General features: G+C 44.7%; 1 protein-coding gene across 7 annotated transcripts in view; it reads right to left on the reverse strand.

The window, feature by feature from the left end:
* LOC116974641 (probable bifunctional dTTP/UTP pyrophosphatase/methyltransferase protein) overlaps positions 1-19,522 on the reverse strand; it is a 39,928-nt gene that overhangs the window by 3,629 nt on the left and 16,777 nt on the right. For 6 of the 7 annotated variants that reach the window (XM_033023327.1, XM_033023329.1, XM_033023326.1 and 3 more), the window contains exons 6-13: positions 19,373-19,437; positions 17,551-17,659; positions 14,608-15,010; positions 13,387-13,558; positions 11,988-12,172; positions 9,373-9,490; positions 4,746-4,889; positions 3,265-3,387 (exon numbers count right to left, since the gene is read on the reverse strand). In XM_033023327.1, coding sequence (XP_032879218.1) covers positions 3,265-3,387; positions 4,746-4,889; positions 9,373-9,490; positions 11,988-12,172; positions 13,387-13,558; positions 14,608-15,010; positions 17,551-17,659; positions 19,373-19,437 — 1,319 coding nt within the window. The remainder of the gene's footprint in view (positions 1-3,264; positions 3,388-4,745; positions 4,890-9,372; positions 9,491-11,987; positions 12,173-13,386; positions 13,559-14,607; positions 15,011-17,550; positions 17,660-19,372; positions 19,438-19,522) is intronic. The other variant, XM_033023333.1, reaches the window with a different exon arrangement.

Genomic DNA, 19,522 nt, shown 5'->3' on the forward strand with positions numbered 1-19,522 from the left:
GCGCTTGGTCTCGCCGATATCTTGCATATGTTCAAAGTCCATTATTTTTGTACGAAAGTATATATCAAGCAAATGGTCCCACAAAGCGGGTGGCATGGTGGCGCAGTGGTAGAGTTGCTGCCTTACAGCACCAGTGACCCGGGCTCGATCCAGACTATGGGTGCTGTCTATATGGAACTTGTATGTTCTCCCCGTGACCAGCGTGGGTTTTCCCCAGGTGCTCCTGTTTCTTCCCACGTTCCAAAGGCGTACTGGTTTGTGCGTTAATTGGCATGGGTAAATATCGTAAATTATCCCTAGTGTGTAGGATAGTGCTAGTGTATGGAGATCGCTGGTCAGCATGGACTTGGTGGGCTTGTTTCCGTGCTGTATCTCTCACTTGGGCTTGTATCTTGGTGGGCTTGTTTCCGTGCTGTATTTTCCAACACTTATTATTTTCCCCTTTTCATAAATTTTTCTACTATTTCCTTGACTTTCTATTTCATTCCTTCACCCTTTCAATCTTCTGAATTCTTTGGCTCAGAATCCGTTGTCAAACATAAACCCACGCTCATCTCTGACCTTGAAAAAGGCTTCCGCAGAAATTTAGTAGCAACATTTTTCACTGTTCCCAGAGGCTTTTTTTGCTTCCTCATCAACAGCTGTTTCGAGGAACAGTGAAGAACTCGAGTCGGCTGAGCAGCCTGTTGTACTGAATAGCAAACAGATGCTAAAAAGCACTAATTATAATCAATTTAGCATTTTTACACAAAGTCTGGTGCACACACATTGGATTAATAAAGTCATAAGTGATAGGATAATGTCGTAAGTGATTTGGCCATTCAGCCCATCAAGTCTACTCTGCCATTCAATCATGGCTGATCTATCTCTCCCTCCTAACCCCATTCTCCTGCCTTCTCCCCATAACCTCTTACACCCATACTAATCAAGAATCTATCTATGCCTGCCTTGAAAATATCCACTGATTTGGCCTCCACAGCCGTCTGTGGCAAAGAATTCCACTGATTCACAACCCTCTCATTAAAGTGTTTAATCTTTTATGCCCTGTGCTTATAGGGCATAAAAGCTATTTAAAAAAAAAGTGAAGCTCGTTATTTACAATTGCAATTAAATACTGTTATCAGATCTGTTTATTGAGCCATTGTCATACAGAGTGGAAACAGGCCCTTCAGCCCAACTTGCCCACACCGCAACATGTCCCATCTAGTCCGATTTACCAGAATTTGGCCCATATCCTTCTAAACCTGAAACCCGAAACCTTTACAGAAAAAAACTGAGGCTTCATTTAGGTTATTGCTGAAATATACGATTGATTTCTCAAGCAAGGAACTGAATACATGACAATGAGCGGGGCAGGAAGGAAAATGATGCAAGATAAAGTTTAGGGGAAATGGGCAGGGCAAGTTTTTGTTGATACAGAGAATGTTGGATGCCTGGAATACCCTGTCGTGGGTGGTGGTGGAGGCAGATTTGATAGCAGCGTTTAAGCAGCTTCCAGATAAGGACATGGATGTGGAGGGAATAGAGGGATAAGGATCACGTGTCGGCAGGTGAGATTAGCTTATTTTGGCATCATGTTCAGCATCCAAGATGGCGGCGCTGGCTTAACAGCTGCGGCCCACCTGCAGTCCGTCTTTTTTCTTTCTTTTTGTTCCTTTGTCATGTTTTAGTTAATTTTGTTTTATTAAGTTGTGTATGTGTGTGGGTGGGCTGGAGAAACATGTTTTGGTCTCTTCCTTCAGGGGATGCGACTTTTTTTCTGTCGTATTCCCCGTCCCCGTCTCCGTCTGCGCCGAGGCCTAATGGCGGAGCTGGCGGCCTCCGAGCTGTGGCGGCGGCAGCAGCGGCAGCGGAGACCTGACTCGGCCCCGGAGTTGTAGCGGCGGCGGCAGAGGCGACCTGACTCGGCCCCGGAGCTGTAGCAGCGGCGGCAGCAGCAGCAGCAGCAGCGGAGACCCGACTCGACCCGGAGCTGCGGCGGCAGCAGCAGCGGTAGCAGAGACCCGACTCGGCCCCGGAGCTGTGGCGTAGGCAGCAGCAGCGGAGACCCGACTTGGCCTCAGAGCTGTGGCGGCGGCGGCAGCGGCAACGGAGACCCGACTCGGCCCCGGAACCGTGGCGGCGGCAGCGGAGACCCGACTCGGCCCCGGAGCTGTGGCGTAGGCAGCGGCAGCGGAGACCCGACTTGGCCTCAGAGCTGTGGCGGCAGCGGCAGCGGCAACGGAGACCCGACTCGGCCACGGAACCGTGGCGGCAGCAGCGGAGACCCGACTCGACCCGGAGCTGCGGTGGCAGCGGCAGCGGTAGCAGAGACCCGACTCGGCCTCGGAGCTGTGGCGTAGGCAGCAGCAGCGGATACCCGACTTGGCCTCAGAGCTGTGGCGGCGGCGGCAGCGGCAACGGAGACCCGACTCGGCCACGGAACCGTGGCGGCAGCAGCGGAGACCCGACTCGGCCTTGGAGCTGTGGCGGCGGCAGCGACCACCCGCGGAGTTTGAACCGGCCCGTTCGCGGAGCACGGTTGAGCCGCGGGGTTTACCATCACCCGGTGGGGTCACAACATCTGGAGCCTGGATCGTCGCGGCGCAGAGGGAGAACAAAGAGGGAAGAGACAGAGACGTTAAGATTTTGCCTTCCACCACAGTGAGGAGGTGTTTGGTGAACTCACTGTGGTGGATGTTAAATTTGCGTTGATTGTGTGTTTTTGTCATTTATATTATATGTATGACTGCAGGGAAACAAAATTTCGTTTCGGACCGAAAGGTTTGAATGACAATAAAGGAATCTAATCTAATCTAATCTAATCATTGACATAGTGGACCAAAGGGCCTGGTCCAGTATTGTTTCTATGTTCTATAAACGCAGTGCAAATAAGACGCTAGAAGAAATGGAAGCTTTCGTAAAATAGGAGCAAAATAATCTCTCAGCACCTTCAGTGCCTCAGTTGATCAGAGTTGTGTTAACAAGATCGGCATTTCCAATGCATTGACATCGTTCAGAGTGCAGGTTCCTGGCAAGTCATGTTTTGTCATGTTCATAAGTCACAGGACATTCGGCCCATCGATCCTGCTCTGCCATCCAATCATGGCTGATCTATCTTTCCCTCTCAACCCCATTCTCCAAATATGAAGGTAATTTCAAGAGCACATAATGGATGATACATTATCAAAAGATCAACCCAAGGCAAATAAAGTTCCCCGTAATTCAAAGAATGAGGAGATAGACAACTTCCAACGTAGAGCAGATTGAGGGACATTGTATTACCTGGTTTGCATCTGTGAGAGAGCTTGCTTAACAGGAGATCGATCTTGTCTTCCTTCCAGTAATGCAGAACATGCCCAAGAATGTAAAGTTCAGCCTGCGGTATATCGTCTGTGAAGATGTTTCCTTTTTTGGGCAGGTGGAAGATAAAAATTAAATATTAAAATCTTGCCTGATATAGTTTAGTTTAGAGATACAGCACAGAAACAGGCCCTTCGGTTCCACCGAGTCTGGGCCGACCAGTGAACCCTGCACAATAACACTATCCTACACACACTAGGGACAATTTACAATTAGCATGGAATTTAGCGCAATGGCAATCATCATTCAATTAACTTTGGTGGCCAAGTCACTAGAACTAACAAAATGATTTGCCCAAAAATGGACAAATCGGAAAAAAAATTAAGATGATTCATATGTCCCTTAAATTCATATCTAAAATCTAGACCTTTGTTGAGGGTGATCGTAAATCTAAGTCTTTTTGTACTACTTCTTTAGCTAAAGTTGCAATTGAATTTAAACTTTACCTCGGGATTCAGTGATATCATTTAATTATGCAATAAAAGCTAATTCTGAAGGGAGAAGTTAAAGAGTGGATCTTGAACCAAGAGAGAAATCAGAAGGCAGTGAAGGCCAATTCTCTGGATGCTTTCAAGTGAGAGTTAAGGGCCTGTCCTACTGTACGAGGTAATTCAAGAGTTCTCCCGAGTTTTCCCGATTCGAAGAGAATGTCTGTAGCGGGTCCGTATGAGTTTGTGGATGTCTCGTAGCGGCTCGCAATGCTAACGGTAGGTACTCGGGAAATCCGGTAAACTCGGGATGTCATTTCAACACTGTGAAAAATGTCCACAAGTAAAAAAAATGTCGTGAAAAAAATTGTTAAGGGCCTGTCCCACAATGCGAGTTTACCCAAGAGCTCTCCCGAGTTTAAAAAAATATCAAACGCATGGTAAGTATGTAGAATGTACGTAGCGGGTACGTCGGAGCTCGTGGGCGTCTCGTAGCGGCTCGTAACGCTAACGCTCGTGAAACTCGTGAAGTTTTTTCAACCCTGAAAAATTTCCAAGAGTAAAAAAATACTCGTGATGAAGTACCCCCACGAGTTTGATTTTTTTTTGAAACTCAAGAGAGCTCTTGGGTAAACTTGCATCGTGGGACAGGGGCTTTACTTTTTACTCGTACGAGCCACTACGAGACATCCACAAACTCCTACGGACCCGCTACGGACATTCTCCGAGTTCGAATCAGGGGAAAACTCGGGAGAACTCTTGAATTACCTCGTACAGTGGGACAGACCCTTAAGATAGAGCTCCTAAAGATTGCGGAGTCAGGGAATATGGTGAGAAGGCATAGAAGGAACGGGGCACTGAATGTGGATGATCAGCCACGATCATGTGAATGGCGGTGCTGGCTCAACGGGCTGAATGGCCTACTCCTGCACCAATTGTCTATTGTCTAAAACTTGTTGCAATGCTCATATTTACCTTCCTGGAAAGAAATTCGACTCATGTTTTGACTTTGTCGTTGGAAACGCTTAAAGTTTTCCAACAATGGTGGCAGGTTAAACAGTGTGAGAACCATATCTTGATATGCATTTGCCATCTCGTATGCCAAAACTCCAGAAACTCCTGCAAAAGAAAAAAATACTGATTTAAAAAAACCTAACATGCTCTGCCTTAACCAGAAACATCTTCTCAATATCAAACATTTTTCTGCCTTTAAATGAAATAGCAGACTGTTGATCATTTCTGATTAAAATATATTTTAAAATCAATCCTTCTATATGACAGATTCAGCCACATCGCTGTGCATGCAGATTAAAATGGAAGCACAACATATTTATTGAGGATAGACACAAAATGCTGGAGAAACTCAGTGAGTCAGGCAAGTGTCTCTGGAGAAAGAGGATGGTTGATGTTTCCGGGTCGAGATCCTTCTTCAGATGAAGGGTTCCGACCCGAAACGTCACCCATCCTTTTTCTGCAGAAATGTTGCCTGACCCGCAGTTACTCCAGCACTTCATGTCCATCTTTGGTATAAACCAGCATCTGCTGTTCCTCACTACACATTATTTATTGTGGTCTTGGTGACTAATTTGGGCCCTGTTGCTTGTTTGACTTTGCATTCCACAAACCATACTCCCAAGACTGAAAACGTGTCCTGTTTATCGAAGCACCACCTGTTTATTTACCTACTAATGCCTCATGATCCGCTGAGTTTCTCCAGGACTTTGTGTCTTGCTTAACCCTGCAGCATCTGCAGTTACTGGCGTCTCTCTTACTGCTTTCTGGGTAGCCCTCAAGATCTGTAGCTCCTTTAACTCCCAAATTCATCTCATCAAACCCTTCCACCATAAAGCGGCCTTTTCACGGGGCGACTTGACGCAAGAGTTAACCAGAGTTTAACATCGTGGGAACCTCGTGCGATAACAGTACGGCATTCGTGGTCTACCGTGGCGCTAACGGCAGGTAATCGTGTAACTTGGTCACTCGGGAGAAAATTCAAGAAAGTTTGAATTTCTCCAAGAGTGACTTGTACACTTGTGGTTGAGCATTGCAACATTGTATGAACATAGTGGCCAGTGCGATATCCGTGCGATATCCGAAATAACTCTTGCAGGTACCGTGGGAACTCCTGCGAACGGTGAGTAACTGAGCAGTTTGATTGTCAGTGCTTGTTTTACCTCATTGTTAAATAAATATATTTTTTACTATCAGATTGATGTCTGCAATTCTTCATTAACACATCACTACAAGATGAATGTCTCTAATGTTATAATCCCTCTCATGCTGAAACACAAAATAGTTGAAGGGAGGAGAAATAATCATATTTTCATTCTTTTTCATTTTTGAGTGTTAAGGTACCTCACTTGCTGAGCTTTTTTACTCCAGCAGTTTGTGTCTCTTTTTGTCTAAAGCAGTTTCTAAGACTGTAGGAACTCCGCGGGCCAGGCAGCATCTACGGAGGGAAATGGACATGCGACCCTTTCTTCAGGCTGCCTTATCTCTCCCCCCCCCCCCCCCCCCCCCTACTTCCACCCACACACACAAATGCTGGAGAAACTCAGCGGGTGCAGCAGCATCTATGGAACGAAGGAAATAGGCAACGTTTCGGCCCGAAACGTTGCCTACTTCCTTCGCTCCATAGATGCTGCTGCACCCGCTGAGTTTCTCCAGCATTATTGTGTACCTTCGATTTTCCAGCATCTGCAGTTCCTTCTTAAACACAAATGCACCGAGTTCCTCCAGCATTTCGTGTTTTGCTCAGTATTCCAGCATCCGCTGTCTCCCGCGTCTCCAATAAAACAAAACTACTGTCAAAAGGGTGAAGAATAGGGGCAGAGATAGATACATTCCTGATTAGTGCGGCTGTCAGGAGGTTATGGGGAGAAGGCAAGAGAATGTGGTTGAGAGGGAGAGATAGATCAGCCGCGATTGAATGGCGGAGTGGACTTAATGGACCGAATGGCCTAATTTTGCTCCTATAACTAACAAAGATAGTAATTGTTAGGGAAATGTAGTTATTAAAGACGAGGGGGAGCAGAAATGGGCAGTCTGGGATGGCTCGCGAGATACTTGCATAGAGGCACAAAAGTGAAAGAAAGGGCAGATAAACAGAGAGGGGTGGGGGGGGGGGGGGGACTTCCCTCAGTGCCCATCTGTTACCATTAATTGGACAGTTTGGTCTGTGAAACGCAACACGCCAGCCCCGACATCCAGCCCGGTGGTCAGTCCTTTGAAGATAGACACCAGTTGCTTGGAGCAACTCAGCCGGACAGGCAGCAACTCTGGAGAGAAGGAACGGGTGGCGTTTCGGGTCGAGAGCCTTCTTCAGACTGAGGTCAATCAGGAGTCCCAGCCAACACGACAATCGCCCGCTGCACAGTCTCGGAGCTTCCACTGCGAAAACGGTGCCTACATTTGAGCACTTATGTAACTGAACCATCCTAACACCAACCACAGAGCATTCCTGAACTACTACCTACCTCATTCGAGACCCTCGGAATGGGTGACGTTTCGGGACGAGACTCTGAAGAAGGGTCTCGAACCGAAACGTCACACATTCCTTCTCTCCAGAGATGCTGCCCTTCCCGCTGTGTTACTCCAGCATTTCGTGTCTATCTTCCGTATGCTCTGTGATGGTCATCTCGGAGTCAAGTGACAACTCTGGTCTGTAGACACGAGGAACTGCAGACGCAGGAATCACGAGCAAAACACAGAGCGTTGGACGAGCCTGACCCTTTGAGTTCCTCCATCACTTTGTGTTGAAGTCAGGTCTGGACATTGCTTGGCTCAGTCTCAGGCGCCGGCTAACTAGGAAGGTTGAGTCAAAGTCCAGCACTAACACTCAAGAAATAACGTTTGCGGCCTGATGTTCATATCAGCGCACAGGCAGCAGTTGATTGTTGCTCTATTCAGTTTCCCAGGGGGTCGGGTAGGGACTGGAGTTGGGAGGGAAAGGTGGGGGAGTCGAGGGAGAGGAGGGGGAGACAGATGGGGGTGTCTTCATTTACTGGCGGCGGGTGTCTGTCACTGAAACAGGCAGGTGAGATTTCACATCCACCTTGTGTGTGCCTCTCTCTCTCTCTCCCCCTCCCTCTTACACAGGCTGAGAGACTCTGCCTCTGTGAGTGTACGTCTCTTTCTCCCCCTCTCCCACACACAGTAAGACCGAGGTACTGTGCTCAGTCCATCTGTGTCTCCCACATACACAGTAAAACATGTCTCCAAATGAGCCAATTCAAACAAGGGAGGATATTTATAGTGTGTGAAAAAAAAGTGACATAATTTGTGCCACGTGATGATTTAACAACACTTCACAATGTTCATTCAAGATTTAACGGGAAAGCTCGGGAGACGGACAAGTCACTCGCACAAATAACAGAAATGTCGAGTACCGTGGGAACGCTTTATCTACCCCGCCGTTATATCGTGTGATATCGTGCTAGACCACGACCACTTCACTCTGGTTACATCTTGCGTCAACTCGCCCCGTGAAAAAGCCCCATAACCGATTTCCATCTAGGATGGCACAGAGGTGCAGCGGTAAGTTGCTGCCTCAGAGACCTGGGATCAATCTTGATTGCGGGTGCTGTCTGTACGGAGTTTGTACGTTCTCCCTGTGACTGTGTGGGTTTTCTCCGGGTGCTCCGGTTTCCACCCACATCCGGAATATGTGCAGGTTTATACATTAATTGTCCCTACAGGGTGCCTACTGGCTGGTGTGGACGCAGTGAGCCTGATTCCATGCTATATCCCTACAGTCTAAATCTACTCCTGCATTCTTCCATGAACCCCTGCTTGTGGCTCCAATTCGTGTACAGAAGATGGTATTTGAATCGGGTCAAGCATTCTGCAATGCTTCAATATATTAAACAGAATTTAAGGAATTAAGATATGATACTAATGGTGTTTGCCTGGGGCTATAGTTAGCACATAGAACAGTACAGCACAAGAACAGGCCCTTTGGCATAGTGTCAGTGCTACACATGATGCCTGCATGTAATCCATATCCATATGTCTATGCAAAGGTTTCTTGAACGCCTCTATCGTATCTGCCTCAACCACCACCCCAGGCAGCGCGTTCCAGGCACTCACCACCCGCCGTGAAAAAATACATGCCTCGCACATCTCCTTCAAACCTTAGACCCCTCTCTTAAAAAAGAAAAAATACTCAGAGAAAATTAAGGCAGGCCAAAACACAAAAGCCTTTTGGCTTTTGCCTCCAATCATGAATAAATGTGGGATGTGTCTCGATATTGTTAGCTTCTATCTGGGGTCAAGGAAAGAGCGTTCACATCATGGCCCTGTTTCCACCACCACACACAAGAAGCGACAAGACAGACACCATTGTGTGCAGATGCCGAGAAGTGTGTTCAGCTCTGACTGAACAACCTCTAATCTTGTGTGTGGGCACGATAAGAAGAAGCTCCTATCTGACTAAGAAAAAGATAACATCACAGTTCGAAGCTCACTTACAATTGACAGTTTTCTTTGAAAGCCTTGTTCCAAGACTGGTGTGTGACAATCTTCTTGGAGGGAGGCGGAATTCATTAGTCATAACACTCAATTCATTAACATGCATAATTGAACATTCAAAATGTTTTCATACCTCCTAAGTCACAAGCAGTTTTAAATGATGAAAGATCAAACGCCCAAACAATGTCATTCCCAACCACTTTGATAATACTGTTAATGGCAGACATTCGAGACAACATTTGTTCTGAATTCTGTTGATGGAAAACTTAATGTTAAGGAAGCATTTTGATATATAAAAAACCAATGGAGACAATTTAGACCAATGATTAAATTACAATAGAAAGGGGACCTAAATGTGAGATTCCTTTCTTAACAGGTTCCACCATTTTCACCCTCGTGTCTTCTCCACTTATGCTAGCTTTAGTTACAATCTCCATCCTTCTCTCCCCCATCTAACTCCTTTACCAATTAACCGCTCCTTACCTGCATCCTGGCAGGTAAGGACAGGACTTACCTTGTCCTTACCTGTAACTTAAAAAGGTACAGGTCACCCCTGGCCACTCAAGAATTTACCATTTTGCATCTTGCAGTGTAGCCTCTGTATTACTGTTCATGAAGTCTCCTGCGGACAGTGGTCATTGACAAATCCACACCTGAGTCCACACCTGAGTGGTACTGATCTGTAGGACAGGTGTTTGGGAATTTGTCTTTATTATCGAGAGAATTCTTCTGTCATCAGCAGTGGAGGTCTTCCTTGGCCTGCAAGTCTCTTTGCAATTAGTAAGCTCACCAGTGCTCTCTTTCTTCTTAATGATGTTCCAAACAGTTGATTTTGGTAAACCTAAGGTTTGGCTGATGTCTCTAACAGTTGTATTCTGGTTTCTCACTCATAATGGCTTCTTTGACTTTCATTGGCACAACTTTGGTCCTCATGTTGATAAACAGCAATAAAAGTTTCCAAAGGTGATGGAAAGACTGGATGAAAGACTAGGTGCTGATCGCTCTCTTATACCTGCATTAAGGAGGCATTTAAACACACCTGAGCAATTACAAACACCTTTGAAGCAAACATTATGATGCCCTGAAATGAGGGGACTATGTGAAACCAAAATGTATAAAAATGGCCTTTATTAAAATCTGGCAATGTGCACTTTAACTACATGTGACTTTTTTTCTATTACAATTCTCAAATTGTGGAGTGCAGATGCAAATAAATAAATGATGGGTCTTTGTCCCAAACATTATGGATGGCACTATAGCTCTGAGGGTGAACAGAATCCATGGATATGGGGAGAAAGCAGGAATGCAGTATTGAAGGGTGGAATGGCCTACTCCTGCACCTATTTTCTATGTTTCTATCTCTGTGACAAAACTCAAAGAAACCTTCAAACTGGTCAGGGTTTTATCAGTTTGCTACCAGTGAATTACATAGAACAGAAACCAGCAAAGGAACAGGCGTTTCTGCAAACAATGTCCGTGCCGAACATCTCTGGAATTCTCTACCACAGAAGGTAGTTGAGGCCAGTTCATTGGCTATATTTAAGAGGGAGTTAGATGTGGACCTTGTGGCTAAAGGGATCAGGGGGTATGGAGAGAAGGCAGGTACAGGATACTGAGTTGGATGATCAGCCATGATCATATGGAATGGCAGTGCAGGCTCGAAGGGCCGAATGGCCTACTCCTGCACCTATTTTCTATGTTTCTATACCAGGTTAAACTGATTTCCTTTACTTGCACGTGGTCCATATTCCTCCATTATCACACATGTCCATATGCCTATCTAAAAGCCTCTTAAAAGCAGCTTTCATATCTGCCTCCATCACCAATCCTGGCAGCACTTTCCATAAATTCACCACTCTGTGTGAAAAAAATTGTCCTGCACATCTGCATTAAATTTTGCAATCTCTTACCTTAAAACTGCCCCTTCTCTTCTTAGAAATTTCATGTCATTAGAGCAGAATGTGACCATTTGGCCCATCGAGTCTACTCTGCCATTCAAACATGAATGATCCGTCTTTCCCTCTCATCCCCATTCTCCTGTCTTCTCGTACCCTTTTACACCCTTACTAATCAAGAACTTTGGGGAAAAGATTCTGACCCTATCTGTTCTTCTTAGGCCCCCTTTGGTCATGGCTGACCATGGGTGTCTCCAGGGTTGGAGGACGCCAGTGCGTGACTTTGTTTAACGAGGTGAGACTGGTGCACAGACAGCCACCACACTGTGGCATGGAGTCCAATCGACCGGAGACCCTTTTCTGCTGCAGCCTTCATCCGCCTTCCCAGCCGTTGTGACGCTCCACTAAGGTCAGCCATCGCCCTCCACCTGTTCCACCGTTGAGGTCTTGGTTGGATTGCTCTTTGTCTGAGACCTCCCCCTCGACCTTACCGCCATGGGTGGCCCTACCAGGAGCGTAGCTCCAGACGGCATCGCTCTCAGGATCTCAGGTCCACACAACGTTCTCCACCACAACAAGGTGACAATCCCTGTCTATACCTCTCTTAATTTTATACACTTCTATCAGATTTACCTGCAGCCTCCAGCGATCCAGGGAAAACAATCCAAGTTTGTCCAACCTGTTGCTGTAGCTAGTACGCTTTAATCTAGGCAGCATTCTGGCAAACCACCTCTGCACCCCCTCCAATTACCTTCAATAGATGGTGGTTTCTGAACAGTGCAAGATCGACAATAGTGGAGAATGTCTCCTGATTCATGTGGGAGCGACGGTTATAAAAACCAAGATACTTTACCTGAAATAAGTCTGTAGCCTTTGCCCCAGGAGTTGATGCACACTGATTTGGCCCCTCTTTCACAGCCAAATCCAGATGAGTGAACAGTGGCCAAATGTGATCATTATTATAACTAATATAATCACACACAGAATTTGCAGTGTCTGACACCAGAAACATGTTGGCCAGTTTTGTGTTCTTATAGACTGCAAAAACAAGGGTAAAAAAGAGAAACATAAGTAATCTTCTCAATTTGTCATGACACTCAAACCTTAAGGCACCTTACACCGCCACAGGGCGGCACGATGGCGCAACGGTAGATTTGCTGCATTACAGAGCATGCAGCGCCAGAGACCCGGGTTCGATCCCGACATCGGGAGCTTTCTGTATGGAGTTTGTATGTTCTCCCCGTGACCTGCGTGGGTTTTCTCTGAGATCTTCGGTTGCCTCCCACACTCCTCTGACGTACAGATATGGTATAAATAGTCAAATGAAAAATTGCCCCTAATGTGTGTAGGATAGTGAAAATGTGGAGGGTTCGTTGGTCAGTGTGGACTGTGGGTTGAAGGGCCTGTTTCCCGCTGTATCTCTAAACTAAACCAACCTAAACCATTTTCACAGATTGTCAATAATTCAGTTATAGTCACATAGTGAGGAAACAGGCCCTTCAGCTCAACTTGCCCACGACGACCAACATGCCCCATCTAAACTAGTCCCAATTTTAAACTTTAGAGGCTTTAGAGATACGCACAGAAACAGGCCCTTCGCCTCACCTAGTCCGAGCCGACCAGCAATCACCCATACATTAACATTATCCTGCACACTAGGGACAATTTACAATTTTTACCAAAGCTAATTAACCTATAAATCTGTAGGAAATAACTGCAGATGCTGCTTTAAAACGAAGATAGGCAGAAAATGCTGGAGTAACTAAGCGCGTCAGGCAGCATCTATGGAGAGAAGGAATGGGTGATGTTTCAGGTCGAGACCCTTCTTCAGTCTGATGAAGGGTCTCAACCCGAACGTCATCCATTCCTTCTCTCAGAGATGCTGCCTGTCCCACTGAGTGACTCCAGCATATTGTGTTTATCTTCAACCTATAAACCTGTTCGTCTTCGGAGCGTGGGAGGAAACCTGAGCACCTGGAGAAAGCACCACACAGTAATGGGGAGAACGTACAAACTGCGTACAGACAGCACCCCGTAGTCAGGATCGAACCCAGGTGTCTGGTGCTGTAAGGTGGCAACTCTCCCGCTGCACCACCGTGCCGACCCACTATCTAAAACTCTATTTTGTTTCAAAATGGCTTCAGTGGCGACTGTACAAACATCTACATGAAAGAGGTGGATTGAAGATCAAAGACAAATAAGGACAAGCTTTACAAATCGATCAGCCTAAGCACGATTGCCTGATCACTCACATTGTGAAGTTCCTGGCGTTTTATCTACTAAGCCCAGTGATACGCACGCATCTAAGAGACGTTCTGTCCCATCCACTGTGGTCTTTAATCTCTGAGCAATGTCTGAAGCTTCTAAACCATCTTGTGTGCTCAACACATCAAATACTTTCAGTTTGGTGGCTGTGAATAGGACCTGCAGGTTAAAACCACGACGGAAAAGTTAGCATTGTAAAAACCAAAAAGCGTGTGAGTAGGTTAAATAACTTTGTATCCCCATAGATAGGGATACAAAGTTAAGTCCGCTGAGCAAGTGAATAATGTTTATCAAATTCCCCACTTCAAAAGTTTCACAAAATCTAAAAAACTGAATTTTGCTCTTTAAACATTCAACAGTTAATAAATGACTACAAATCAATTACATCCGTGTATACAATTCATTGTTCAATTATCTCCACATTATTTAACCAAGGTGAATTTTTTAAATTAAATCACAAAACATAAAATCGCAAGAACAGATCTGTTCCAACTCGTCCGATAAATGTTTTGTTCATTTGCTGTTAAGAAACTATCTCTGCTGGTTCTCCTCGACACTAAAGGTGAATCTTGCTGATGCAACAACTGGAAGATAGGTCCTCTTTCAGCAAAATAATCATAGGAGCGGAATTAGGCCATTCGGCAAATCGAGTCTACTCCTCCATTCAATCATGGCTGATCTATCTTTCCCTCTCAACCCCATTCTCCTGCCTTCTCCCCATAACCCTTGATACCCGTACTAATCATGAAACTGTAAATCTCCGCTTCAATTATTCATGCTTGAAAATGCCTTGGTTTACAGCGAGAGAAAAATATCAACTTTCAGATTGTAAGGAACATCTGCAGAGTATAAGTAGTGTTGCCTGATTATGTTGTTTAATAAACACAATCAAATAAATTTAAAGTGACAGATCTAACTTCGGGCTAAATAAGTTAAATTAGGCTTCATGATCCTAAAAGAGGCCCCAACTGAGAGAAAATAAATAAGCCTCTCTAGGGCGGCACTTATCCAAAAGTCTTGTAAATGCCACTATCGTATCCGCCTCCACCAACATCCCTGGCAGCGCAATGCAGACACATGCCACCCTCTGCGTAAAACAAACTTGCCCTACACACCTCCTCTCTCACTTTAATATTTGATATTTCCATCTTGGGGGAAAAAGGTTCTGACGGCCAAAATAAATTCTGTTCACAATGTAATTTCTGCACCTTTGACGCTTTGAAACCTTCCACCAGATCTGCCACTTTGAGGAGGCCCTCATTCATCTCAACGTGGCCGGATGTCCTTGGTAAACTGTCGGGCACTTCCGACTCTCGTGCCTCAGAGGTAGCGTTTTGTGGCGTTGCACCCAAACCTTTTGGCTCCGCTTCCATTGGTGTAGTTTGGTCAGACTTCAGGCCCTTTTCTGCATCCATCATCTTGTCCTGGTTTACGGAACCACTAGGCGTGGCATTGCTTGCCATAGACTGGCTTTCCAATGAACTGTTGATTTCAGCCAGCTTCTTGCAGAAGTGATTGAGGGGAAATCCCACCACGTTCAAAAAGTCCCCATGAACGTATTCAACTAACATCCCACCGAGCGCCTGAATTCCATAGCCACCTGCCTTGTCCCTTGAAACAAAAGAATCTGAAGTAAAATAGGTGCCAAAACGTTTGACTGTGCATAAGGTATCGGAAGCAATGAATCTCAATCAGAAATAAATTATGGAAAATAAGACATGAAGGTTGAACTTGGAATGAAACCATCCATTAAAACATAGAGCAATCAAAGTTCCATCTTAAAATCACCACCACGGTGTGAACATGAAAGATAGGTCAATCTTTCCAAGGGCAGTCACGGTGGCACAGCAGTGGCGTTGCTGCCTTACAGCGCTTGCAGCGCCGGAGACCTGGATTCAATCCCGACTACGGGTGCTGTCTGTACGGAGTGTATACCTTCTCCCCTTGACTGCGTGGGTTTCCTCCGAGATTTTCGGTTTCCTCCCACACTCCAAAGACAGACAGGTATGTAGGTTAATTGGCTTGGTGTATGTATAAATTGTTCCTAGTGTGTGTGTAGGATAGTGTTAATGTGCGGAGATCGCTGGTCGGTGCGGACTCGGTGGGCAGAAGGGCCTGTTTCCGCACCGAATCTCTAAACTAAAATAAACTAAAGTGACAATTGTCAATACTCAAAAATACATCTTAAGTTACAGGAACTAAATACAGCTTTCAAATTGAAGGAAATATTTTGACAATAAACTAAATATTTTAGCTTTTTGTTAAGTGCTATGCAGCCATCCAAATGTTTGCAAAATATTGTTACAATACTGCTTGATTACATAGTTTAAAAAAAAAAAACATTCCTAATCAAATAAGTATAATAAATAAATCGGGCTGATCAAGTAAAACCAGGTTTCAAGGAGCAAAGCGCTTCTATTTAAATCAAAAAATCACTATACTTAAAATGCATTCTATAAATGATGGGAACACATTTCCAAAGAGATGCTGTAACGTTTATATTCAGAGAAGCATTAATATAAACAGAATCAATAATTATATTTTCTGATGAAGGGTTTTCAACTTGTTTCTCTTTCCACAAATGCTGCACGAACTACTGAGAGGATTTTCTGTGAATGAGGTCTTTCGACTTTAGAAGTACAGCGCGGAAACAGGCCCTTCGGCCCACTGAGTCTGCGTCAATTCATCCATCAGTCCTCTGATCGGGATTTAGCTGCAGTTTCAACCCGGTGGCGCAGCGCAAGAGCTGCTGCCTTAGGGCGCCAGAGACCCGGGTTCGATCCTGGGTACGGGTGCCGTCTGTGTGAAGTTTGTACGTTCTTCCTGTGACCACGTTGGTTTTCTAAACTAAACTAAATATCATTGTAGCAAAGCTTTGGTCTTCCTCTTGGCCTCCGTGCATTGGCCTTCTCCTCGTATTCTGCGTCCTACTAAAAACAGAAACTATCTTTCTGCTGACTGGGTAGCAGACAACAAAAGCTTTTCACTGTACCTCAGTACAAGTAACAATAAACTAAACTGAAATTGAACTGTTTGTGTTTGTGAAGCAATGTAGATCAGCTATTGTATTTCCAACATTACACTCAGCTTACAGCCCAGTAGTATGAATGTTGATTTATCTAGCCCCGACATTCCCTCTGTCTCCATCCCTCCTCCACCCAAGTCACGTTGGCTTCGCGTTTTCAGTCAACAAACGCGTGTTTCCTTTACCATTGTCACTTTTTAACATATTTTTCATTTATTGTTCTTTATCTCTTTACATCATGGTCTCTATCTCTCGTTTCCCTTTTCCCTAAGAAGTCAGAAGAAGGGTGTTGACCTGAAACGTCACCCATTCCTTCTCTCCAGAGATGCTGCCTGCCTCGCTGAGTTACACCAGCTTTTTGTGTCTATCTTTGGTTTCAACCAGCATCTGCAGTTCCTTCCTGCACATTACACTCGGGTCACGGCTCAACAAACATTTTGAGCAATGAGCAACATTGGATTTCAACATTCGCTATGAAAGTCCAGTCCTCATTTTGCATGTTTATTTTGAACATATAAGCAGATATTAGAGTTTCTGATTGAATTTCTAAAAGAACCGCTGAGTAAATGTCTGAAGCTCCTTCATCTGGAGTCAATGACCAAGAAAACAGCTTCTGGGACATTCCACAGATTTAAAAATCACCAAGGGATCGAAGAGGCAATATCCAAATTACTTGTGTCCTAAAGTGGAAAATTGCAGCAATAATGTGCCACAATATAAGAACCTTAATTTTGATTTAATTTAAATCAGATGCTGCCTGACCCACAGTTTCTCCAGCAGTTTATGTGTTCCTCCGGCACGGTGGCACAGCAGTAGAGTTGCTGCCTTACAGAGCCAGAGACCCGGGTTCAATCCTGACCACGGGTGCTTGTCTGTACAGAGTTTGTACGTTCACCCCGTGACCTATATGGGCGTTTCCTCCCACACACTAAGGATGTTCAGGTTTGTAGGTGAACTGGCTTGGTATAATTGTAAATTGACCCCAGTATGTGTAGGATCGCTGGTCGATGCAGACTTGGTGGGCCGAAGGGCCTGCTTCCACGCTGTATCTCTAAACTAAAAACTAAACTCAGCTTGTTTTTTCCTTTTGCTCTGAATTCTAGCCTTCTGCTTGCACTGCACGTACATTGGCTCACCACTGTGTATGTACTCCCACAGAAGCTCCTCAGACAGTTCCGAGAACTTCACCTTTGTCTCTTCGTGAAAAAGAGTAACGTTGGTCTCCAGCTGGTTATCTGGAACAACAAGGTCAGCTCATGTCACCATGTCAAACATCATCATCTTCTACACTGGTGGCAAGGGTTACGCGACCATTTATCTGACCCTTTTTTAATAATTTTATTTATTAGAAGTAGTGTACATTACAATAATATAAGCCAAAAATAACATAATACATTTCCTGTACCACTTCATATTTTAAACTTTAAAAAGAAGAAAAGTAAAGAAAGTATAATCTCGTTGGTGTGTGAAAGAGTGACCAAAAAAAGACCCTTAGACACATAAAATTCAAAAAAAAGTTAAGAAGTAAGCCATAGAAAAAGAAAACGGAAGATATATTAAAAGTAATAAAAAGAGATAAAAGGATGTACCTTCGTATTTTTCCTTCCCCCCTCACCAGGTCCTGAAACCATTTATTTTCAGAATTCTGTTGCACCAAAATCAGAAATTAATAGAAAGGATCTCTCCATTAACAAGATTGGGGAACGGAGTTAGGAGGGAGAGATAGATCAGCCATGATTGAATGGCGGAGAAGACTTGATAGGTTGAATGGCCTAATTCTATTCCTATCCCTTATGACCTTATGGTTTAGTTTGGAGATACGGCATGGAAACAGGCCCTCCGGCCCACTGAGACCACGCTGACCAACGATCACCCAGTACACTAGCACAGTCCTACATACGAGGGACACTTTACAATTATACCAAGCCAGTTAATCTACAAACCTGTACGTCTTTGGAGTATGCTAGCAAACACCACGCGGGTCACGGGGAGAACGTACAAACTCCGTGCAGACAAGCTCCCCTTAGTCATGGTCTAACCCGGGTCTCTGGCGCCGTGAGACAGCAACTCTACCGCTACGCCACCTAGCCACCATCCCAACCTTGGGTGCTCTCGGTGGAGTTTGTATGTCTGCCCATGGGTTTCTTGCGGGTGCTCCGGTTTCCTCCCACGCCCCAAAGACATGCGAGTTTGAAGGCTAAATGGTTGTGAGTTGCTCCAAGTGTGTAGGGAGAAAGTGAGAAAGAACTAGTGTGAACAGGTGATCAATGGTCAGCGTGGTCTCGGCAGAAGAGCCTGTTTCAATGCTTTATCTCAAAACTAAACTAATTACCGAACAGATATCCAACAGTTCAACTCAAGGGAGATAGAAAATAAAAGGGAGGGAGTGACTGTTCGTTCGACATTGCTGTCGTCAACCACTATCTGGAATAATGTATTGAACAGGTCACAGTGAACTTCAGCTATTATATGTTGGTGGACAAAAATGCTGGAGAAACTCAGCGGGCGAGGCAGCACGCAAAATCTTCAGCAATTATATGTTGTCTTTGGAAGAGTTCAACATAATAATAAAGGGATTACATGGATTACACAAAGACATCATACGAATCAAGATGGTTTGTTAATCCTGGTTTAGAAGATCAGAATGTCGTGTAATCAAGCAGTTAAAACGACAAAGGGAAAAGACAGGCCAATCTAGGGTCCAAAGATATCAAGGAATCTGGCACAAAGTCAAGAACACAGAGTTGAGGTCTTTAGGGAAACTTTAGGGAAATAGACTTCAGGGAATATGCATTAAAATGTAATTTAGTTGAAATATACAGATAAGTATGTGGTTAAATTAAAGTTACAAATGAAATTACAATTAAATGTATTATCAACCGAGTTACACCAAATGCCTGACAATAAAAAGGTAAGGACATTTTCAGAAAACCAAAAAGAACCCTTACTAGTTTTGCCGATACATTGGACAATTGCAACCCCGGTGAAAACACTATGTTCTTCATTGCTGAGTCTAAATAAAAAAACACAAGAAATCAGTACAAAATTGTCCCGAGCTCATACAAACACAATATTAAATGATCTTATGAAATAGCAAC

The sequence above is a fragment of the Amblyraja radiata genome, chromosome 6 (genome assembly GCF_010909765.2).
Source record: "Amblyraja radiata isolate CabotCenter1 chromosome 6, sAmbRad1.1.pri, whole genome shotgun sequence".
Lineage (NCBI taxonomy): Eukaryota > Metazoa > Chordata > Chondrichthyes > Rajiformes > Rajidae > Amblyraja > Amblyraja radiata.